We start from the raw sequence: 25,084 nt of genomic DNA, 5'->3' as shown, positions 1-25,084 counted from the left end.
TCTGTAGTCAGGCCTAGAAAGAGCATGTCCACCCACACACTGTTAACTTATTCTGGGATTTACTCTTCTGGATATCAGCCAGAAGTTAAAGGAGAACACCAGAGTTACAGTTCACTCCCTGCTGCCTCGGTCTGGTTCATACTTCTCAGTCTTTTAGCGATAAAGGCTGTGTATAATTAGACTTTTCAAACATCCACTAATTTTTAACAGCTCATCCAGAGCCAGAGTATCTCAGAGACTACTTTCACCACCCACTATGCAAGAGATATTGTTTCTCACTTGCAGAGGCTTAATATCAATGTGGGTATGTGTTCCTTTAGGTTTTATGATGCCAGACATAGAGATAAGTTGATCTTATGTGTTAAAAAAAATGGTCAACCACTTGGAAATGTAAGTTTATCATTCTACTTAACCTAAAAAAACATATTTTTGTGATTTTATTGGCAATGAAAAAAATAATTAAAGTATTGGTTTGTTTGTGGAATGAAGTCACTTAGACTCTGCCACAGGACCACAATGGATTGGAATTTTGTCTGTGGTGCTCACAACATTGGAAAATCACATTTCAAAATTATAGGAGTGCCACTGTTTGCTCAGCCCCCATTGACAATACAGATATTTGACAAATTAAAGGAAAAGCCTTATTACTTGAATGAAAAAACATAAACCCAGATACTTGTTGATGATATACTAAGGTCTTCACTCTCAGCAGATCTCAACCGATACTGAATTTCGTTAGCATATTTCAAGTATCACACCTGATACCTGAGCTTTGTATATCAGCTGATACCGAGTACCGATCCGATACTTATGCATTACAAAATAGATGTATATTGTTATTTTTGAACAAGCGTATACTACTAAGCCTATATGATTGCTATCATTGTTGTATCATGGCCGTGCTTCAGGTAAAACCCTTTGTCAGAGTCAGAGAAGGGCGAGTTGTGACTTCGCTATCCTGAGAAAAAAAAAGGTGAGTAGAACACTGCTGGGAAGTAGCAGAGTCGTGTTTCTGGGCTAATTAATAATTGCGACACCCAATACCAAATTTTAGGTAATAGCACAGGAATTTACAATACTGATTGGTTTCGAGACAACTGTACCAAATCCAAACACCTAATCGAGATCTCGAACCAACATGTTAGTGCTCTCCACCACCACCAACAAAACACTAAATGAGGTAACATCTTTTGGGTAGAGTGGTGTACATCCTGCAGTGTTTTTCTCCGTGTACGTTTTTTTCATACCGTGAGAAGAAAAATGGCAGCTTGTGGCTTCATCCCCACAGAGAAAAACAAGCCCCAACATCTGTAATTTTGGTAACTATGAACAGACTCAAACATACAAAGAAGGGGTAACCTGGACGACTGGCATAAACTTTAAAAAACATTATATTTACAGTTTCCTACCATGAACCTTAAACTGGCCACCATGCTAGTGAACAGTGTTACATTAGTCTTCTTCCAAGTTGTTTTTCATTGTTTTTCATGCCTTACAGACGCTTTCAGTTTTCTGCATGAATGAAGCCACCGCTTGCTTTGAATTAAGCCATCTCATCTTCTCTCTCCCGTGAGCTCTACTCTTTTGTCCTATTAGCTCACAGAGCCTGATGGGAAAATAATCCTGGACCTGAAAACAATGTTGTGTTCAACCACAGCAGGGCTGAGACGAGCTGCTGCCAAATGACTCAATTCAAATACAGCACTTTAAATTGGATCATTATGTGAATCTGTCAGAAGAGGGAATCCAAGGAGAAAAGAGAATCACAACAGGGCCAAAGTTTATTTTAGCATTTATTTCAACACCTTAGTTGTACCTCTATCATATTGTTTATCAGTATATACTGTATTTTATTTAAAGCAAAACTTTATATATATATATATATTTATATATATACCTTTAATCTCTGCATACTTATGCTCATACTGTATGTAGTCATATTCATTATGCATTTTACTAGACCTAAAATACTCTTTTAAATCATAGTATGTAATGCTTTCTACACTACTGCTCAGTCCTTTCACTTCTCAGAATAGTCCATCATGAGATAGCAGTGAGGCAACTCAGCAGGAGAATACAGAGTCATCATTTTAAACTCACATAGAGAGAATACACATTAACTAACATGTGTCAGCTTCACTGGGGTCACCACAGGGCGAGCAGTATAGAAAGCATTTACAGAAAACCCAAAATGAAACATAAACAAAAACAAAGCTTCAAAGAATTTGTCCACACTATTTGGAAGACAGAGATTCTTAAAAATGTTTACATACTTAATATTATTATCTTTATTATACTATATTTTTATGTTATCATTGTCATCATCATCAATACATATAGATCTATAAATGATGTGTTTTTGCCTTACAGTTGAATTAACTGCAGGGAATGGCTAAACTGGCATATTTTAAAAATCCAGGGCATTCATATTCCTCTCTATGTAACATATACAGTATTTACGTTAAATTTATCACTCTGAAAAAAACTTTTGAAAAGTGGGTCAGAATATTTCTTTTCAAGGGTTGATGTGTGGAACAGGAAAACGTCGGGATTGTCAACTAGTGAGAAAAAAAACAATGTTTTGTGACCATTATAAATGTGTTTCGGAAAAAGGCATTAGAAAGAGAGAGGTGTAGGTCAGGGAAAGCATTTGGCCACCAATGCAGGCTGACGAACACTCACACGCACAAAATCAGACACACAGACTCACAGAGGCTGAAGGTTGAGGAAGTCAGGCAGACAGAGAAGCAGTAAAAAGCCCTTTTTGATCACTGCACCTGCTGTGTGAGAGAGAGCGGTCCACATTATGGCATCAAAGAGGATGGATCCATCCCTTGACCTGTGCTATGGCCATAAACACCAGTAAAGTCTAAGAAAAGATGGTTTGCAGTTTTTAAATGACACGCAAACTCTTTTAAATTCCTCTCCAATATTTTCTCTCCCTTCTATAGAATAATCAGGAAAATAATAAAAGGTAATTTCACAACAATATTTTCTCAATATTTGTATGAATTATGCACAACTTGAATTCAACAGTTATAAATACCCTGACCAGTTTGAAATGAGTGATTGCGATCAGCACTTAGTACAAAACAAATGGTTCTACTAATAGTGAATCCCGTTTAACATGTAAGATATATTTAGTGCTCGCAAAGTACATACATACAAAGCTTACTGGGGCATCCTTTGGGGGAATATGGCAAATATATAAAAAGAATACAATTGTTGTCTACCATTTTCGTCTATCGTCATTTACAAACAAAACCATTTCTCTCATATTCTGACTTTGGCTCCACTATTCACAGCCATTTGATACTCTGATCTGCTTAAAGCTACAAAACTGATGTTAGGATGTGACTCTCATGTGTTTGCTTTCACCGCAGCTTCTGGCTCAGCCACAGTCGGTAACATTTTATTGGGGTTTACCCTTTAAGCAGCAACTTTTCAACTTTTCTTTGAACTCAGACTGAAGTTTTCTCAGCTCTGCTAAGCAGCAGATGGTGTGAGAATCCATCTGTCAGTGTGTGTGAGAATATGAGAGTGTGTGTATATATGTTTGTCTTTTACAGCACAAAACGGTGTGTTAATTAAATGCCTGTCCATAGAAAGTTTGAAAGTATATTTTCAGTTGAAGAGCGTCATTTTCACATGATATTCTTAATTTCTTCATACCCTTTCTCGACCAATAGTCATTCCACAAATTTCATGAACAGTATTCTCTACATGTATAGCACATTTGCAAGAAAACACTTCCCTCCACACCTCCATGCCTTAGGCTTAGTTCAACACAACCTGTTAGGGTCCGCTGTTCTTCTCTTGAACATCTTCTGTTAATGTTCATCTTTGTCAATTTCTTTCTCTCCCTTTCTTTCACCTTTGAATCACCCCTTCACTCTTTCAGTCTGTGTCTCGGGGAGAAGTAGTGACATGCAAAGGGGAGGAGAGCCGCCTGGGGAGAGAAGGAGGGCAAATGAAAGAATAAGAATGGGCGGAAATGAAATAAAGGCGGTGCAAACTAAATAGGGTTAATAAAACAGGTTAATAAAGAGAAAGGGATGGGGAAGATGAGATAACTTATCAAATTATATACATCTAATGAACAAAGAGGGGATGGTCCAGCTAATTTGTATGGAAGGAATGAGACACTTGGACTTTCCTTCACCATCCGGTGCTTCTTTTTTGACCTTTTGACCCCGTTGCCTCTACGTATTCCAGAGTCTATTAGTCCTCCCTCACCTGTCAGTGAGTTTCTTCAGCGCCCTCTCGATGTTCATTCGGTGTCCCACTCGTGTCACTCCGAGGTCCAAGAAGTCATCCTTGGTGAGCGAAGGCAGATGTGATCCATCTATCTCATTGTCTATAAAACGCTCTCTGTGTTCACCCAGGTTTAGGTAAGCCAGCCAGTCGGCCACATCATACTTGGTCCAGTAGGGCAGGGGTTTGACAGCAAAGGGTTTGGCTGGTGGAGGAGGGGTGAGATGGGGATAGTTGAGGCAGGACGGGCTGGGGGGCAAGTGCATGGGGGAGGATGCGCCGGAGAGAAAATGGGTGGGGGAGAGAGATCGGGAAACAAGTAGGGGGTTTTGACATGGCACACCAGATGGGGAGAACAATGGAGGAGTTGAAGCCTTGTAGCCATCTCCTAGAGGGAGGCCAGGCGAAGGAGGAGTGAGGGGCCCGGGGAAGTCGAAGGGGTTGCTGTAGACAGGTGTACTGGGAAGGATGGGGAGAGAGGAAGGTCTGGGAGGGGTGGGGTTTGGCTGTTCAGTGTTATAGATAAGAGGGCTGGGAGCCCGGCGCCGGGAGACCGAAGACCGCATCTCCTTAGTGGGACTGCACTGAAAATCAAAAGTCTGCCTGCGCATCTTGGACCGATGCTTTGGTGACGTTGGGTACGGGCAGTAGGTCGGGGAATGGGGAGGGTGTGAATGAACTGGGGAGGAAGGCATCTGTGGAGATGGAGACCGAGTCCAGTTGCGCTGAATTGGGACTTGAGGGGAAGGGGAGACAGAAGGAGTGGCCGACAGATTTGGTGTCAGGATCTGACGATGCTGTGGGGAGGAGGTGGGTAATGGAGAGGTGGAGCGGCCAGTAGGGGGGCTGTGAAATGCATCAGTGTAATCCGCCGAGTACCTGAGAGACACACAAAATGAACAAAAAGCTTTAAGTAAAATAAGCAAAAGCAGAAACTTTAATTTTAATATCAAGGGCTGGTGGATGAAAACAAACAAACCTATGAATGGTGGGAGACTTTGGAGTGTGGCTCCAGTCATCCATGCTCTTCATGCCACTCATCTGTTGCAGCTTGGAGCTTAGCTCATTGATGATGCTGGCCTTCACACCCGAAAGAGGTGAATGAAGCCTTCGACCCTCCAAAACCATACCATCTCTCTGCATTCCGCCTCCACCTAGCTCATGCTCCCCAACCTCAACCCAGCCCACTGACCGAGTCTCCATTGGCCTTTCTAAGCAGGCAGCCAGAGCAGAACTAAAGCCGTCCTCCATTTGGGATCGACTCTGCTTGTGCTTCCTTTCATCTGCTAGAGCTCCATCTAACCTTGCATCTTCTGGGTTGCTTTGTCTCTGCAACTGCAACGGAGCAGGGTTGGTGCTGTTCTGCCTACGTAGTGCTACAGGCAGGCCCCTCCCTCCGCCCTCCTTGTAATGAGTCATCTTTGGAAACACAGGGTTTGCCAGTTTGGCGCTGTGCACCTCAAATGTTTGCCCACCTGAGTAGGTTGTGCAAGGATCCTGATGCTCACCTCCTCTCTCTCCCTCTCCCCCTCGCCCATCTCCTCCGATCCCTCCCCTCTCTCCCCTTAGCCCACTCAATCCCAGCATTTCTAAGTGGTGGTCGCTATTGCTGTGACTGTCCAGCTCCTCAATCCCAGAATCCACCACGGCATCTTGCCAGTCTCCACTTTTGGGTATAATAGTAGGGTGATGAGTATGATCAGCAGCTTTACCTCCTGTGCTGAGGCCAGCCTTGGGCCCAGCCATGGTCGAACTATAGTCAGAGGACGACGGTGAGGTCGTGGTGGTGGAGGCGGTGGCAGAGGCTGTCATGGTAGTGGTAGCATAGGTCATGGTGGCGGTGAGGGCAGCTGTGCCTCTGTCTTGGGCTGGGGTGTGACCACCTACTGAGGAGTCGTTAGAGCTGCTGTAATAAGGGTGAGTATGGGACACGGGCTGGGGTCTGTGTAGAGATGTGGCAGGCAAAGCCGTAGTAGAGGTGGTGGTGGTGGTGGAGGAAGGGGGAAATATCTGTGGGGACGGGTAAGATGGAGAGAAAGCTGACTGCGTAAGGTTGGCCACCTCGCTGTCGTAGGAGGTGAGGCTGGAGGCAGCAGAGTCACCTCCCTGTGGAGAGGCCTGGGTAGCGTTTGAAGGCTTGGCAGATGGAAGAGGGGGTGGAGGAGGCGGAGCAACATCAGCAGAGTGTTGGCTCGGGTGTTGATGCTGCCGAGGAAACTCCTGGACTCTCTCATTCTTGCCATTAGCAAACTGTATAGGAGGGGGCAAGGGGTCTACAAAGACAAACTCATCATCTGCATCTATTGAGGGAGCTGGTGGAGGGAGAACCATCAGTCCTAGACCTCCACCTGACCCTGCTCGTGCTTCTCCCATAGCTTCATGTGTCTGTGCTGGGGCTGTGGGGACAGTGTACTGAGGGATGTAGCTGGTGAGGGGAGTGCTTTCCATCTGCAAAAAGGAAGGTCTACGGGGTGCAGGTTGGGCCGGCGGTGGAGGAGGCTGTATGGGTTGAGCAGGTCTGGTGTCGTACACCTCCTTTTCTCTTTCTCTCTCCCTGGGGCTCTGTGGGTAATACTGTGTTGAATACTGATTGGTTCTGTCCTCTGAGAAGCGAACTCTAAGACCCTCTCTGGGTCCTCCCTCCTTTTCTCTTTCCATCCTCTCCCCACCTCCGCCTCCCAAACGTAATATCCTTGGTGACTGTGGCCGGCTCAGAGACGCAGGTGAGGTGGTGGCGGTGGGGGAGCTTAGGTGGAGGGACACTGGGGAAGTGTAGGCAGATTGTGTAGGGGTGGCAAAAAGGGAAGGAGTTGGGGTCTGAACAGGGGTAGGGAACGCTCCAACTGTGGACAGCTGCCGACCAAAGTGTCTTTCCTCTCTGCGCGTCCTGCGGTCATCCTTTAGGGCCCTCTCTCTTGCAGCCAAGGCCAGGCCAAGTGGGGACGAGGGGTCCAGAACTTTCCCTGTAAGTGGGTGGATGAAGGTAGTAGTGGGCTGAGTACCGTACATCGAGGGAGCTGACTTGGGCTGGCCATCCTGACCGAGAACAGGGGAGGAATACTCAGGCAGGCCAAAAGCTGGGGGCATGCTGCTGGAATAGTTGACATAGCTGTCACCCGAGAACATGCCCTCATCTATAGACTTAGAGGGCCGTAGACGAGGGGTGGGCACTTCCATTTGAGAGCCCTGTAAAGGCTGAATTCTTGCCCCTAGTGCCCCCCCTCCCTCTTCTGGTCCTCCTCCTGCCTCCCCTTGAATGTCCTCCTCAGATGAGAGGAAGAAAGAGGCGCTCTTTCTTCTCATATCTCGGAAACGTTCCCTTTCCCTGCGTGCCCCTCCTCCTCCTCCGAAGGACGTACCAAATGTTGGAGTGTATTCTAAGTGTTCTAGGTTTTGCTGCGAGGAAACGGATGGGGCAATAGTTGATGAAGGCAAGGAAGTGGAAGTAGGGGGCTGGGGTGGCAAGGGGGTGAGTGGTGAGGGTAGACTGGTATTGGGGCTGTCGGATGTTGCTTCTGCTGAGCTGTGGTCTTCTGCATCGTGGGAGGGCTCAGCTTCCATGCTGCTACCCTGGCTGCTTCGTCCGCTGCTGCTGGTGGAGGGCGCTTTGACAATGATGGTGGGGATGGGGATGGAGCTCTTCTCTTTGGCTGCACCTGCTTTTCCTCTGTGCTGTCTCAGCCCATCTTCTACTTTTGACTGCTTCATCAGAGCTCCTCGACCACCCCTCCTGGTGCCCCCCTTGGCAACCACTCCACCCTGCTCCCGGTTAGCCATGTGTGGGTGTTGTGGTGCTTGTTGGGCCTTAGGCTTAGCACTTGTTGGTGGCGTAGCGCTGCTGTAGCCTCTCCTTAAGCCTCCCATTTTGCCACCACCTCTCCTGGGCGCCTCTGGCTCTCTGACACATAGTCCTTCTGATTGTCTGCGGAGGGTGGGGACCATGACCTGCTGGTTCATCCCACCAGGTGTTCCCCTCTCCCAGCCTGCTTGAGTAGAATGACCTGGCTGGTTGTGGAGCTGGTAGTGGGCTTGAGATACTGGAGGTATGGGCATAGCAGGCCCCCTCCCAGGATGAGGGCCTGCAGATAAAGGTGGCTCTGGGGCAGATGTGTTAGGTGGTGGGGGGATTTCTTCTGGTCCCGGCACTGATAGGCTGCGAGCCAGCTTCATGGCAGGTGGGTGAAGGTACTGCCTTTCCTCCTCTGTTACACCTGACAAAAAGGATGTAGGCAGTTACAAACAGATACTCATATAGTGAGCAGGCAAAAATCTTTCCATGAAAATTGCTGTTACCAATAGATTTTTGACGCATCATGACTGCATGTTGACCGTGGCCTGGTTGAAAATGAGCTTGGTTGTAGCCAAAACCCGGTCCGTGCTGCCCCATACTCACTGATGACTGCTGCTCATAGGGTTGCTTCAGGTATCGAAACACATTTTGAAAAGGGAGCAAAAGAGAATTTGAAAGGAAGGAGGGAGTAAAGACAGGAGAGGGAACATTAACTCAGCTATAATCAAGTGAAACTGATGTTGGCTGTTATTGTTATTAAGCTGATATTGATTTGATATACAGTATAATGCAAAACAGAAGAACCAGTCTGTCCGAGTGTTAGTGTATCAGGCAACGGCACAGATGAATGGACACAACCTGACTCACAACTTAAACAAATGTTTTGGTGTGGGTGGCACATTGTCAATCATTTTCTGTAAAGTGCAGAGAGGGCAGGAGAACACAGAGCTAAAAAAAAAGACCAAACCGCTTTATAGATGGGAATCATTTTTTGCTAGCATTAGTCACTTCCATGACTAAATATGTGATACATCCTACATCCTAAAGCAGCGTAGAAGCTCTGTTGTATATGTAAATCTGGTATGGCTGGGAGACAGGTCCATAACTGTATTTTTTAATATTTTGCAGATATGGAAATTAAGTCTAAAAGCCAGCAGGACCACAAGTTATAGTAACGACCAAAACTAGGACAATTTCCTTCCAATTCCCAACAGTACCTCATTGGAGACATTGGGAACAATGCTCTTGCTCCGGTCCCTCTTGCCTCCATGACCCCTCTGGCCCTGGTTGTCTGATGTAATAGTGTGTTGGGCAGCAGCCAAGATTTCATCCAGTTTATCTAAAACAAAGACCAAACAGGGGCAGAGCAGAAAAGAAATGTAGAGAGCTAGTGAGAGGGAGCATAAAATAAAGGCAGAAACATGAAAAGGAGGATTTCAGTGAGCCCCCTCCTGTCCCCTCAAGGTTTCAAAAACACCCTTTTACAGTATGACAAGAGCGGTGAGAGTGATTTCTTACTTAGTGCCATCTGATAGACTGTCCTCTTCTTATCAGGACCCTGAGAGGAGTCGTATTCTGAAAAGGAGGAGAAAAACAGCATCAAACAGACTTACTTTTAATTAAAGCTCAGGGGCTGATAGGGGTAATGATAAAGGCTGATAATCACCTGCTTTCTTTTTCCATGGAGAGGCAGCTATAGCATACATAATTTGGGAAACAGAAATTAGGTGTGACTAGAACTGCTATGTAGTCATTTGTATTAAACAGATGAAAGGATGAAATGTACATACTCAGACACATGTGATGGTGTGAACACTGATGTGATGAGAGGGATGGTGATTGGGACGGAAATGATAATGAGAACACACAAATCCATTATTCTCCCACCTTTGTCCACTGTTTGCAGCACATTTGGTTCATAAGAAAAAGAAACAAAGAGCAGTTTGTGACACAGTTAAATTATCACCTTTTTTCTTCAAAGGTAATATCAAAAGTGCAAATTAATCCAAAAGCTCCTTTCCCATCAAAGTATTTGCTAATGAAAAAATTAAATCATACCTATACTGGATAACTTTCTTGGCTCTCTGCATCAACTCGGTTAATATTTAATGCTGTGTTTCCCTAATAGTGCCATAGTACTGTACCAGTATCCTGCAGAGAAGCTGCTAACCTAAAGCTATTTCAAATCTGACCCCCTAAAAAAAAAAAAAAAACTGTGGGGGACTCAAATCTAATTTATTTTTTACTATTCTTTCCAGACCTCCCCTCCTCTTTATTATTTGCATTCAGTCCTTTGTCCCTTTTATAATCTTACCCATGTCTTCCAGCTCTGATGTCATTGACTTGGAGCGCAGGGCAATGGCAGGAGGAGTCAGTCTTTTAGTCTGCTGCGGGGCTGCCAAGGGAAGCCAGCCAAATGCAGACTTAATGTTTAGTATTCTGATATAAACATGCAGTCACCAATGACGACCACATTGCAATAGGTTTTTAGGGTGAAGTAAACATGCAATCAGCTTTATCGTCACATCATAAATATGGGATGGAAATGACATACGAGGAAAATGTGACTCTTACTTCTCTTCCGAGCAGTGTCCTCCAGCTCAGGGTTTCGAGCAACCATCACAACTTTCACCATGAGACTGTTGCCGCCCTGTCGAATCATGTTGACCACCTGTCGGTGGCCAACCTTCACCACATTCTGGCCATTCACCTGACAGGCACAAAAACACAGAAGGACTGAATGAGCAGATGTGTCTCATTAATATTGATTTAAATGAAACAATTAACAATTATGTAACAATTCTTCTTACAGGGGGTGGACACAAAAACGTAATGAGGGTCTATTTGTGACCACTGGTTCACTTTGGTAATGCAGCTTTCCCATGTCTGGCAATTGTTGTTGCAGGTTTCTATCATACTGTACATCATTTTGCAGTGTTTAGGACGAGTGTACCAGAAATTCAGGCAGAGACTACAGTAAATCAAAAAGGACTGGGCAGCTACATAAGTGACTCATATTAGGTTGAATACTAATTAGCAGTATGTGTCAGCTTTAATAGAGGTCTGACAATCACCATTTTTAGAACTGAGTTTTCTCAGTTTAACCTTTAAAGGTAGAAAATGGCTAGAGATTTGCTGCCTGTACTTTTAGTGCTTAATCGATGAGGAACACCAGTCACAAGTACAGCAACCACTCGCCACCTCTGACTAAAATACACGACATACATAGAGTACACAGTATACGTACAGTATACACTTAGAAACAGTATAAAAAAAAATCCAGAAAAATTACCACAAAACATGGCCCAGATTTACTAAAGCTTTTGCGCCTGTTTTTCAGGTGCTGAGATGCCGTCTGCCCCAAGCATGTGCTGTATTTATTAAGCAAACACACAAGGCTGGAGTCACAGTTTGCATATAATTTGTGCCATTTGTGTAAGGTGCGCCTCTCTCCTCATTGCATACTCATTTAAGGAAGGATCGCGCAAATAATAGGAATATGTTAAGAGGGGTTAATTATATATTCTGCTGGATTTACTGATGTCACAGTATTTATGACTGTCAGTTTTACATTAAGGCAAAAACACAGTGCAGATGGGATGGGATGAGCTACAAGGAAGATTGTAGTGGTAAAAGAAATGTGCATTAAATTAGGTTATTATCAAATACCGGTATCTGATTACTGTAACACAAACAAATGGTAGATGAATGAAAGTTATGGTTTGTGTTCATCAAACCTGAATTTGAACTTGACCATGAATTACCTGTAAAATAGGTAGCAACCAACGTTTTCTTTTTGTTTAGACATTTAAATGTGCATCTGGGTGCATTTACCTATATATATATATATATATATATATATATACAGTGTGTATATATTAAATATATATATCTACATATATTTATCAACACCAACTCCACCTTCTCATATTTCATCTCCTTTTTGTTTACCAAGAATGTGTTTATTGCCTCATAAATTATTAATAATTAGATAGATGCTTAAGATTATGATTTCATTTTATGAGTAATATTTTGAGTAACAGCAAATTATTTCTGAGGTGGATTTAACCAAAGTAAATAATTTGTAATCAAGGTCACTACATTATCATTTCTTTCCAGATGTTAACAATCTCAGAGAAACCTCACCTCTAAACTCCCCCTATGAGCCCTCTTTCAGTGTTCGTGTCTCGAGGTTCAGTGCCAGGCACAATCCAGAAGGTGACTGTGTAATGAGCTGCTGTCTTAGTAAAATAGGCGCTGAATACACACAGATTGCGGCTTCAAACTCAATGAACACTACAGCATTAATTTGCACAATACCATTTTCTTAGTAAATGTGGCCCTGTGTTTTTATCAAATTGGTATTTACTGCAAGGCTATTGTATTGTAAGGTGTTTCTATTGTCCACCCTAGAGATGTCCGGTTCATCCTAGAAGTTACTTTATAATGAAGTCTAGTTTTTTGGTGAACACACTTCTCTTCAGCCTGCCTGGTTTATGTCTTCTTCATTGTCTCAGAGGAACATGCCTGTCGTATTCATTAGTGGAAAAAGCACAACCGATATTGTTTTTCAGTAAGTAATTTTTAAATCTCTCACTCTGTAATATTGTGCTTCCTGTAGATTGTTGTACTTGCTGCACGATGATCCATCAAAGCTCTGTCAGTGGTAACATTTGAAGGGTCTGTTTTACCTTGGAGTTCTTCCTGTTTGGTACACCACCAAACAACATGAACCCAGAAAAGTGAATCAGTAATCACATCACTTAATGTTTTACTTGAATGTGGCTTATGGATACAGCGTGTTGCTAGTAAAACTCAGGACCTCAGATTAGGTTCCATGTCAGGTTTAGTTTGTCCGTTAGTTGAAAATGTATGTTGTCCTTACCTCGATGAGGAAATCCCCCATCCTCAGGCCCGCCCTCCAGGCCACGCCCCCCTCATCAACAGACTCCAGGTACTGCAGCGCGGGGAACGCTGGCGTTGGAGTGAACTCCTCTATGGGAGTCTGAGCTGCAGAGGACAAGACACAAGGGATGAGCATGAGTGGACACGGATAACAAGAGCATGGGTTTAAAAATAAGAGAGGGATAGGGAGATTAGAAAGAGAGAAAAAGAGCATATGAGACTGAGAAATCTGTAGAGACAGCAAAATATGAGATTTTGAGAATTTTAGAAAAGAGGCTCACCTTTGGCTCCCCTAAGCACAAAGCCAAAGCCCTCATTGTCTTTCTTCTGTAGGAGCACTGTCTTCTCCTTAATGATGTAGTCACTTAGAGAGAGTAAAGAGGGAGCAGAGGGGAAAAGGGGATGGAGGGAGACAGGCAGGAAAAGAGAGAGAAAATTGGAGAGGAAGAGAGCTATATGACTTCTATAGCAACAGAAAAGTCTTATTGTCATGCAAATAAAGCATTTTCTGAATGTGGAAAACAGCTATACTGCATCACATTATGAAATCACACTGCAGCAAAAGATAGGTTGGCTTGAGAATGTCATACAAAAACGCTGGTGCACAAAAGGGTTGATGGCAGGGATACAGTTAGTGTCACAATGGGAGAAAGTGTATATGAGATGACGTTCCATACTATGGACTAATCCAGCAAGAACTGAGAAGCACTGGGCTGGGGGGGAACGGCACACTAGAAAAATGTGCACATACACTTCACTGATAATGGAAACTTCCAAATGCACCTAAATCGCTGCATTAGCTTTCACCGCCTCTGGCAGCTTTTGCAAGGATACTGCTTTACCGACTCCTGCGCACCACTACCGGTCATACATGACACTTCAAATTATGTACAAGAAGAAGTCAGACAGGCCTCTAATCTCCCTCCACAAACGGCTCCTCTTGCTCAAAGACTAACAGCGATCACAGACATTGGTGATGCAATCCTATAATGAAACTGTTGGAGTAGTGTAACAGCTGGCCCAGCGAGCTCCTTCATTATTCTATTACAATATCTGGGACGTTTGGCCAAGCTGCTTTACAGCCATTTCTCTAATATAGGACCAGTTAAATGGACTCCACACTGCCACACACAGCCACATCTCATGACTCATTTCTGGACTTGACTTTCTAACAATGTCAATTCACCCTGGTTCTGTTGGAGAGCCCGGGGCTTGAGCAGAGTTGTATGATTTAAGAGGAATTACAGATATTTCTTTCCTAGGCAGCTTATTTCTGTGTTAGTTTGTGCTCCTCAACTTAACTCAAACTGGCACTTGACAAATCAAAGTATTTGATTTCCTAGAAGGGCTGATCAGGACAAGTATCCTGTTCAAAGACTTGCCTTTATTTACAGTGATAGCTCGCCTGCCAAAACAATGCAGTAAAAATGCTCTGGGTATACTCAAGGACATAATTTCCACTGGGAACTGTGTTTACCCCTATTCCTTTTAAATGGGAGGTTTGTGTGAATTGTGTGTGTGTTCATGCCGGGAACTTCATGAGAAACAGCAATGTAAATTATATTTTTGGGCTCTGAGTTAAACATTTCAGGCGCTGCTTACTCTCAGGCTGCATACAAATTCTGCCTCCTTTGCTTGAGTCAGCAGACCCAAAACCGTGGCACTATATCCGACCTTAATCATCTATAACCGAAACACAACAATGTCATTGGCTCCCTGGCAGTAAGGTCTGCATTCATCAGGGCAACTTGGGCATGTAACCACATAGACAAAGTCAATGTATCATTTAAAATCACAGACATTTTGATTTACTTTTAGGTTTTAGGAAGCACATTTGAATTTTTTTTATGTCTGGCAGAGGAACCCATCACTCCGACTTCATTCTGCCTCTGTCACTTCTGAAACACCCATGTGTATACTGTGGCACTAAAATAACAATAACAGTATAATATTATATTTCACACTCTCTCTTACAGCACAGACCCAGCAAGGTTTTGTGTATCTAATCCGGCAGAGCATGTAATAAAGTTTGGCTGTGGAATCACAGAGGTCCAGTAGAGTCATGAGCGTTGGCCTACAGGCCTGAAGATCCAGACTTCGACACCAAGCCATAACTTTAGCACTGAACAGACGATCGCTAGTTTCCCCTACTGAGGTCCATCCCTTGTGTGTTCTCCATCAATGTTACTGTTTCGCCAACGCACAGCCGCCTTCCAGCCATCTGCTCCTCACACCTCATTCCTTTTTCTCTCACCCTGTCCTCCATCATGCTTTCCCTCTCTGAGGATCAAAGTAACACGGAGTGGGTGGACGGATCCATCGGGCTCTTCATCCATCCACTTCTGCAAGGGGGAAACATGGCCTGTGTGGGTCCTCCAGGTAGTTCTAAGTTGTGTTGCAGGCTGGCTTGCAGTAACCCTGCTGATTTCCTTCACATACTTGGGGCTATTCAACTCATCTGTCACCACATTGATCATAATAAGTACAAACGTCCCTGGTTAATCTCTGTTGGCTAGTAGGACACACTCTCTCTGAACTGGCTGCAATGAAGCTGGAAGCCTACTAGAGACCAGAGTTATTATGTACCCTCCTGAGTCATCCTCTCTTGTATCCACAATTACTGAGAAAAAAGGCAGCTTTTTAACCATTCATATGCCGAATGAACATGCAGATAGGCTGGTTATGTGGGGACAATACCCACACACCACAAGTGAAGCACTTGACGGATGTTAGTGACACACTATGGATGAGGACGCGGTAGATAGATAAATAGTACATATACATAAATATATGTACAAGAGAGATACTCCCACAGCAATCAAGCACTATGACGTATACACTTATACGTGAAAATCACATATATTTTATTCAGACTATATAGTCGCATGCATACACACATAAACACAAATGCATGCACACACACACAGAAATGACCGGTATCTCAAATTAGAGCTCGAGAGGATCTGATAAACCACACTCTTGCCACTTATTGAATAATTCACTTTCATCCTTCAATACAGTCAAAACACCAGACATTTTTAATGATACAATGGGACACATAAAAAATGGGATGTGACAATAGCAATTTTAAAGGAACAGGAATAAATGGAAAGTCCTGGTGAATGAAAAATATCTGCTTAAAGAAATCATGACTCAAAGAATGAAATACACCCACACTGTCTGACTGAAATGCATCAATATGTGCTCCCTTTCATGCACTAACACACACGCACACAGCATTCAGAGACACACGGGAGGAAGACACAGAAATAAACATGCTGCAGATTCTCCATTCAATAGCCACTTCCGAAATTCACATGCATAGGAAAAATACAAATTTAAGACACGCGCACATATACACACTCGCACACTCAGAGACGCACGCACAGAATACATAGCTTATTAGTCTGTCTTTGAAAAGGCACAGCCTCTCAATAACATCATCTACCTCTCCCCTCTCTCCATTGTCCTCTCCTCACATCCATAGCCAGCCAATGAATGAGGAAACAGCCGCTACCTGTAAATGAACCACACGCTCCTGTTTCTGGGGCCCAGTGACGGCCACGAAGAAGAGAGGGAGAGAGAGAAATCTCTCTCTCCGCATCCCCCCATTGCCATGTCCCCCCCTCCTCTCTCGCACGCTCTCCACCACCTCCTCCTCCTCCCCTCCTCCCGCCTCCCTCCTCCTGGACTTCCAGCGAGAGCTCAGCCGGAGAGAGCCGCGAGAGTGGAGGAGAGAGAGCGAGAGAGGTGGGGAATGAGAGGGAGAGAGACAGTGTGCTGGTCTGCACCCCGCATACTTCAGACGAGAGAAAGACAATGTGAAGAAAAGAGAGAGAAAAAGAGAATACCAGCGATTATCACAGAAGGGAGAGTGTGTATGGTGTGTGTGTGTGTGTGCTGGTACATGACAGGAAGAGGGTTTGGTTGGAAAAAAGGGGAGATGGAGAGCTGGATTTGTGGGGTTGGGAGGCGGGGGATGGGTATAAATCTATGGCGACACAGGGAGAGACAGTGCTTGCATTTGCACATCCTCTGACTGGTGTATCACAGATATACTAACAGCTGATTCTCACCCTGGATTTACTCACACACACACATTCGCAAACTTTCCTCCCTCGCTCCCTCCTCTCTTCTAAAGCAGAGCTGTCATCACCACACAGGCTGACAAACACTCTTCCTCTCTCTATCTCTCTCTGAAATAGTAATTGACATTCTCCCTGCAGTGAGGGAACATGCTCCGGATCACCTTGCTCTTAATTGAGCACCACTTCACCACGGTGCTGCAATTACGTTTAACCAACTTAGCACAGGTAATATAACCCCAGTGGCTGCTATTTCCATTTAGAACACAAGCGTAGCTGCTTTAAAGTGAATGCCTTTTTTGAATGACAGTGAGAGCTGCTCAGCACAACGGTAATGTCAGCTACAATGTGTAAGAGGCTGTAAAACCCTGGGGTGGCGACTGGTAAGTCCTTCTCACAAGCCTAGGGACCTAACTAACGCTTGGTGTTTCAGCCTCCTCATGACTCATCAGGAGGATGATGTATGTACACGCAAAGACACACACAGAAATATTCACACGAACACTAACTCTCAAACAAACATGCATAGCTTCATAATACACAGTTGCAGCTGCCTAGGGCTGAGCTGCAGCTTCAGACAGATGTCATGAAGGAGGAGAAGTACCCCCCCTCAGCTTTCATTATGGCATTATTGTGTTCAGTGTAAACAAGCAACCAGAGAGGCGAGAGAGGCGTGTGGATGGAGGTATCAAAGAGACAAGTGCATTTGTCTGGTGGAGCCAAAAAGGGGCAGAGCTGAAAATGACATGGCTGCTCTTTGTGCTTTCAGGGCTGACGTGTTCACACGGCAAAACAATAGAGAACAAGCACTGTTCAGGATCAGCAGAAAACAGACACATACGACACACAGGAAGACATGAAAGCACAATGGGTGAAACAAGTGAGCACATACACACACATACAAAAACCTACTGTTACCTGCAAAACAAGAGAGTGTCAACTATTTCAATCCCCAGACTGGCCTCACAGTCTTACCATACAGTAATAAACCAGAGAGCAGACAGTTCAGTTGCTGCCCACACTCATGTGACAATCCACAGCTTGAACTATATCAGAGACTGCAGCCAATCAGGCTTATTTTAGTTTTATTAGTCCATCTATTTTTTAAACTGGTATCCAGTTCAGGGTTGCGAGGGGCTGGGGCCAGTCCCAGCATGCGTTGGTAGAGAAGCTGGGTATAGTTCAGCACACGCTCACCTTCACATTTACACTTTCCAGTTGACTGTTTTTCTTTAAGGCAGCAGGCTTGGTTTACTGCATTACTAAAGCTGAGAGATTATTGTTTGATCACAGGTTGTAAAGGGTCATGGTAACTTTTCTTACCTGGGGCCATCAGTGCCATCGTAGGCTCCGACAGTAACGTTACGGAAAAGTTTCCTCTTGGCTTTCTCACTGCGCGTCTCTGAAAGGCAGATGCAGGCAAAACATATGCTCAATTTAAACTTTCAGCTTCCGTCATGACACCTTCTGTCTTTTTGCAGAAGTGTTGTTTTGTCAGCGTGACACTTAAATAAATCAAATATATTTATGCCCTGTTTTCGTGTCCTCTATGTGGCATATGGTTAGCTTGCCGTGTGAACAGTGCAGCTGTGAAAATAGGAGAAAAGTGAATGTCTGTGTTGCCTGCTGGTAAACATGAGTGTGACATGTGCTAAGAAAGGATAATTCCAGCCTGGGGATGTATGTAACCCATTTAAAGCATGCCCTTTCTCCAACCAATGTGTTATTTTATATGATTGCTATGTGTCTTGTTAACGCAGCACTTGACCTTGTTAAGTAATCTCAAAACTATCAGTAACAAATTCATTTCATTTTATGCACGAATAATTAAAAAATAAGATAGAAATCCTATCAACGTTTTTAAATATCATTTTACTGTAGGTCTGTTTCAAAAAGTCTGTCGATTATTTACCACAAATTACTCTAAAAACAGCTAAACATTTGCTATGGACAGAACAATATTTTAAAATAGTGAGGTTCAATTGGTTTTGTCTCACCTGATCGATTGTCTTTGGTGGGACCCGCCACCTCTTCCACACAATCTGAAGGAAACCAGCCAGTACGACCTTTCACGGTTCCTTCCCAGAATCCTCCCTCTCCTACACTTAACACTGAGACAGATAAATAGATGGATAAACAGACAGTTATAGATAGAAATAATTTAATTTGGGTGGTAAATCCGCTGCCACAAACACTGTTATACATCTTCCCCTCAACCTTCACTGTTTACCTTCAGCTACCGTTTCATAATAACATTGTACAATCCACTGAGAATGGATAGGAACATGTATTGCTTTGTGATGACTGGATATGACTGCTTGTGCTTCTCATTTCTCTTGTTTACAATCCTCTCTTCCCTCATGTACATCTCTTCCTTGCTAAATACAGTTGCTTACATTTCTTCCTGCATCAATTTGTATTGCAGCTATACTTGAAGTATCTTAACATTACACCCAAATATATGCAGTTAGGAACGTTCAGCTAATTAAGTGTCAAACAACATGATTTCAATACCAATAGCTGGTTTTTAGTGTTTAAATTGGCAAATCTTTCTCATATTTCATCATTTTTAAATGTAGGCTGTATCTCACCTTTAACTTTGTCCCCTTTGCTAAGTGAGAGCTCTCTGTCCCCACTAGCAGAGTGGGCACGAGTGGCCACATAAACCCGCCCTGGCACTGCACTGTACATACGTTTCATCTGACCTCCCCCACTGCCCGCCGAGGTTGCACTACCGAGGGAGGAAGAAAGAGAGAGAGAGAGTCTCTTACAAAACCGAGAGATAAGATTGTGTTGCCCACTGTGGAAAAACAAGTGAGACAAAGTGAGACGACATACAGCTTGTCAGGCTACATCAGAGGCTGTCAGTAGTTGAGTCATACTAATCTCTCATACAGCAGTAAAAATGCATGCTGGGATTTTGTATTCATTAACAGTGTCTAGCATTCAGTGCATACTGTATGTGAGGTATATAGAAAGCCCTAACAATTCCAACACTGTTAATGTAACTCAATTCTGTATAGTAACTATACAAGTGGTATATATAGTATACAAGAAATTAATGTAGGGTAGAAATTAATGCCATTCAGTGTACAAGAAAATTAGTGCAATGACTTATGTACTAATGAGAAATAATGTACAGCATGTGGAGGTGGATGTCAATCAAGCAGTGACTACAGGATAGTATTAAAATTATATATTTCAGAATTGAAAACATCCGTACATTTTGTATTATTTGTATTAATTTGATGGTTCACAGATTTCGGTGTAACAAGGGTTTGTTGGTCAGTCCACAACTTTCAGTCCAGACTGAAATATTTCAACAACTATTGGGAAAATTAGTACAGACATTCATATTAGTTACCATAGTTACTAGGTGATGAATCCTAGTGACTTAGTGACCCATCATCATGTTTCAATTTTAACTTTTCTAATACTCTGTTTTTTGACTGAAGCTTTGACAAAATAACATCACCCTTAATTGTACTTTGTGTTTAATACTAATTAGCAAATGTTGGCATTCTAAAATAAGATGGTAAACACTGTAAACATTGAAAAAAGGATATCATTGTTAGCATGTTAGCAGACGGATTTAGCTCAAACTAACACTGTACAGCCTCACAGGGCTGCTGGCTGTAGACCAGTGATTCCCAACCTGGGGTCAACTTTATCTGCTGAGGTTGTGAGGTTACCAAAATTATTATTTACAAAAATTAAATTTATAAAATCCCAGTAACACACCCAATTGGATAATCAAAAACTCTGCATAATCCAAATCGAAACATACTTTTGGCCCACATTTAAATTCATTAAGCTATTTATTACCTATTTAGTGCGTGTATGCGGGTAGGGGTTGGGGTTGGGGGGGCCTGACTTGTCTTGGACACAGGCAAGGGGGGCTTCAAGGAAAAAAGGTTGGGAACCACTGCTGTAGACTATTGTAAAGTCGTGTTTTTTTCAAAGTTGCTGCCGCAGCTACTGCATCTCCAGCTGACATTTTTAAGTACCTTTTTTAGGTCATGACTAGCTCTTTTCTGTTGCTTTGTAGGAGTATATCCATCCATACCACACATCAAATATGATACATTCTTGCTGTTAAAAATAGTATACAGTATGCAACTGAGACACAAATAAAAATTTTCCAACATACAGCTGATGGCAGCTGGAGATTAATGACCCCTGTTAGAAGATGGCCTTAAAGAACCTTATCAAAATAAGACCCCACCACCCTCCCTCTCTTCAAGTACCAAGTGTATCTTCCCTCCACGGACTCCTTACCCCTGTCTGCCTCTTGGCTGTCGGTGCCTCTCCTCTGTGTCACTTTGGCCTCCTCTCCCTCTGGATGGGGAGCGAGTACGAGTTCTGGGGCTGCTGGAGCTTCTCATTCCTATAGAGGCCCTGCGCTGGCCCTGCAGAAACACACCAAATCACATAAAGACAAGAGCGTCAAAGCTAATCCCATAACTTATAAGAGTAAAAGTCTGAGAAAGTAATGCAACATTAGCAAAACAAATCTAATATCACAAAGATCAGCAGGTGAGCATCCACCAAATGGTCCTCAGTACCTGACCCGGGTTGGGATTGGTTGCAGCCTTGTTGGGCAGGGCCAGAGGGTCAGACTGGGGCATGGTGTTATCGCTGTTAGCACGCAGTAAGGGGTGGGAATGAAGTGAGGGGAGAGGCAGAGTGTGGGAGCTCTCTTTTCGCTTGGGAACATACTTTGGCGATTCCAAAAAGGGCACTGAAAATGGGGGTGTGAGGTTTACAGGTGAGGGTTCAGAGGTGACGAGTAAGAAGGAGTAAGAAGTGAGGAAGGGCAGTGAGGTTTAATGTGACAGGATGAAATGGAGGGAGAAATTAGGTAGATTGTTAGGGAAAAAGAAGGGAGATTGTAAGGGCAAATACATGATAGATTCAGGCAAGTACAAAGAAAAGCAGATGTTTGGAACACTCGATAGCCCTCTCAGAAGAGGCAGCTTGGCATTAAAACTTACCTACGTCAGAATCTTTGTGGTTTTTGATGATTTCCCCGAGTTCAAAGTGACCTGACATTATAGCTATCTGCAAACACAAAATGCAAAATGAGATGTAATTGTTGTAGCTATTGTTATTTCTTATTTTATTGTGTTGGCTCCTCTTTCTTTTTTACTTTGTGACAAAACTGTTAGCCAAAGCTACTCTGTAAATGCAATTTCATTTTTAAAACATGAACATAAAAATGCATACGGTATCTTAATCACTTACCTGAATAGGGGTCTGACCATGCTTATTCTTTGCCTCCTTATTTGCTCCCCTGTACAGTAGAACGCGGACACAGCTTTCCTGATCATTCAAAGAGGGAAAGTGATTGGTTAACACCAGCATAATAATTATGGTAAACTAGTTTAATATAAGGGATCTGTTTCTTTACTTGCCTTGTTGTACAGAGCAGAAATGTGAAGTGCAGTGTTCCCTGAGGCATTTTGAGAAGAGGTGTCTGCCCCATAAAACAGCAGATGCTCCAAGTGCTGGGCAAAGCCATTCTGACACGCCTTTCAATGTCAAGAGTGTGATAGAAATATCCACAAAATGTCAGTGTTTAAAAGTGTATAAGGGACAATTTAAATAGAATAGATTGATTTCATATAGGACTGTTTTAGTGCAATAGAATTAGGCAAGAAAGGGGGAGATGAAAGATACTGCAAAGGAGATACACAGAGATAGAAAAGGAAATAATATGTTTTACATCCACATTTAGATCCATAATTACGCTTACAGAAAAACAGGTCAGAGCCAATTACATTGCACCTTGGTGGAAAAGAAAAGAAACATAAAACATTAAAACAACAGAAATGAGCCTTCAACAGCCTGTGAGGTTTCCTCATATTTTTCTGCAGGGACTAAAATATCACAAGATATGTACAAAGTAAAGAAAGAAAACACACAGCACGGCAAAACCAAGAATAAAATACCATGACAACCGGCTCGCAGCACAAACGCAAATTTACCAGAATGTCACAGAGACATAATGTAGGCAATGCACCCATATCTAGTAAGAGAGTAAGAAAGAGATAATATTCAATGCTCTTTCTGAACTGGACTCAGCTTGACATGACCCAGATTTTAACAGGTTTAAGGAAACTATTTGGTCACTTCAGTTTATGACTAAATGTATTTTTTCATATCACTAATCTGAGTGCCTTTGCTTCTGAAAGGCTGGTGGGGATGATGAGATGGGAGGAAGAAGTGTACCTTATGTATTTCTTCCATTCCAAACTCCTCTTCATCCCTGTGCTATGGAGAGAGAGAAGGTGGGGAGGAAGGAGAGAGAATGGAGAGATGAGTGAGGAAGGCACAGAGGAGAGGGGTGTGAGAAAATGCTGAGAGAGACTGACGGGCGATGGCACATGACATCAACCACAGAGATAAGACAGGGAAATGTTGGTGCATTGCTTAAGTTCACATGAAGAGGCACAAAGACCAGAGATGCTTGACATGCAAATATGAAAGGAAACCATAGACATACAGGCAGACAGACAGACAGACAGACAGACAGATACATACATAGATAGACAGACAGACAGATAGATTTGGTGAGTTCTTTATAAATCTAACATATTGAACTGTCCATTAGTACCTGATGGGACTCATCCCATCCATTCTCGTCTCTTGTCCCCAGCCTCGCCCTATTGTACAGCAAGGTCTCGCAACAGGAAGTGTCGCCCCCTGTCAGTACAGTGTGGTACAGCGGAGTCAGGCCACAGCGGTCTCTGTAGTTTGGAGATGCTCCAAGGGACAAAAGAACCTGGCAGGACAAAAGAAAAGCATTACTTTTCTAATATGTGTGTGGGCGTGCATATTCTGTCTGTATATATAGAAATGCTGAGAAATAAATAAGTAAAGAAAAAGACAATTGGGTATATGGCTGGGCCTTAATTTAGTTGTGATGCTGCTGCTGATCGATACAAACACAGTGTTTTAATAGAATTAAATTGTTATTGTGAGAAACTGTATCATTCTATATATATATATATATATATATATATATATATATAGCCATTTAGTTTGATTATTTAACATCTGATCTCACATTTACCACCAGATAGTGTTATACTGCATGTTGACGCTGCAGGGGGAATTAACAAAATAGTATTAGGATTATTATTACAATTAGTGAAATTTATTTCCTAGCAAAGAAAGACTTTTACAATGTCACCTGTAAAAAGGACCTTTATGTAGCCTTTAAAGCAACAAGAGGCAGCTAACCGAGCCACAAAAAGGCCTCTGTTTCCCACTGCATGAACATTGTTTAAAGGAAAAGAGCACGAATCACAATTTGAAACTAACTCGTAGTGTTATGCCTACAGTATTTAAGGCACTGTGAAATGCATCATCTTTAAATATAACGACCACCCACATTTGATGCAGCATTTGCAATGGTCATTTATTCACTTCAGCATTTTTATATAAGATGTTCAAGTGACTATGTGTGCTCCTGTAATAATGTGTTAAATGCTATTAAGTCCTTACCAGCAGCCCAGCGTGATTGTGAGCCCTAACAGCTTTGTGCACCGCTGTCAAGCCATCTCTGTTTCTAAAATCCAAATGAGCGCCGCCCTGAACCAGCACCCTGATACCCTCCACTGGCAGGCCTGACTGCACAGCCACAGACAGCGGGGTCTCTGAGCCACAGAATGGGGCGGGGCGGGGGGGTCAGGGAGGATGGCAGGTAGAAAGGTGAAAGTTAAAGTCCACCCTCAGATCATAACTCAATACCAATTGTAAAATGATTTATTGTAAAGCAAAGAATTAATATCTTTACCAAATCACAAAGTAATTCCCACAGTGACAGCACACACAGGGTTGTGGCACACTCACCTCCAGTGTCAGGGTCATGAAAATTTGGATCAAGACCTTTATCGAGGACTTTTGCCATTTTCTCTACTGCTCCAGTCTGAATGTAATCCAGGAACTTTTTCAGACTGGCCTAAGAGGGGTAGAAGAGGAAGGAAACAGATGTCAGTGAGTTGAACTAAATGCTGAGCAGCAGCAATGTTCAATAGGCATAAGA

At 43.2% G+C, this 25,084-nt stretch overlaps 1 protein-coding gene across 1 annotated transcript in view; it reads right to left on the bottom strand.

Annotated features, from left to right (window-relative positions):
- Positions 1-1,775: 1,775 nt before the first annotated feature.
- LOC127373531 (SH3 and multiple ankyrin repeat domains protein 1-like) overlaps positions 1,776-25,084 on the bottom strand; it is a 43,254-nt gene continuing 19,945 nt past the window's right edge. Inside the window, exons 5-28 of the mRNA XM_051418108.1 lie at positions 24,892-25,000; positions 24,544-24,695; positions 23,651-23,818; positions 23,266-23,307; positions 22,449-22,565; positions 22,279-22,356; positions 22,029-22,095; positions 21,600-21,775; positions 21,313-21,443; positions 19,626-19,765; positions 19,032-19,145; positions 18,358-18,436; positions 13,231-13,313; positions 12,930-13,054; positions 10,619-10,754; positions 10,359-10,439; positions 9,932-9,940; positions 9,711-9,737; positions 9,563-9,619; positions 9,262-9,383; positions 8,548-8,671; positions 5,234-8,465; positions 4,237-5,133; positions 1,776-3,949 (exon numbers count right to left, since the gene is read on the bottom strand). Coding sequence (XP_051274068.1) covers positions 3,898-3,949; positions 4,237-5,133; positions 5,234-8,465; positions 8,548-8,671; positions 9,262-9,383; positions 9,563-9,619; positions 9,711-9,737; positions 9,932-9,940; positions 10,359-10,439; positions 10,619-10,754; positions 12,930-13,054; positions 13,231-13,313; positions 18,358-18,436; positions 19,032-19,145; positions 19,626-19,765; positions 21,313-21,443; positions 21,600-21,775; positions 22,029-22,095; positions 22,279-22,356; positions 22,449-22,565; positions 23,266-23,307; positions 23,651-23,818; positions 24,544-24,695; positions 24,892-25,000 — 6,318 coding nt within the window. The 3' untranslated portion in view covers positions 1,776-3,897. The remainder of the gene's footprint in view (positions 3,950-4,236; positions 5,134-5,233; positions 8,466-8,547; positions 8,672-9,261; positions 9,384-9,562; positions 9,620-9,710; positions 9,738-9,931; positions 9,941-10,358; positions 10,440-10,618; positions 10,755-12,929; positions 13,055-13,230; positions 13,314-18,357; positions 18,437-19,031; positions 19,146-19,625; positions 19,766-21,312; positions 21,444-21,599; positions 21,776-22,028; positions 22,096-22,278; positions 22,357-22,448; positions 22,566-23,265; positions 23,308-23,650; positions 23,819-24,543; positions 24,696-24,891; positions 25,001-25,084) is intronic.

This window comes from Dicentrarchus labrax, unplaced genomic scaffold, assembly GCF_905237075.1.
Source record: "Dicentrarchus labrax unplaced genomic scaffold, dlabrax2021, whole genome shotgun sequence".
NCBI classification, from domain to species: domain Eukaryota; kingdom Metazoa; phylum Chordata; class Actinopteri; family Moronidae; genus Dicentrarchus; species Dicentrarchus labrax.
The sequence above is the reverse complement of the archived record's forward strand: the minus strand, read 5'-3'. Positions and strand labels throughout refer to the sequence as shown.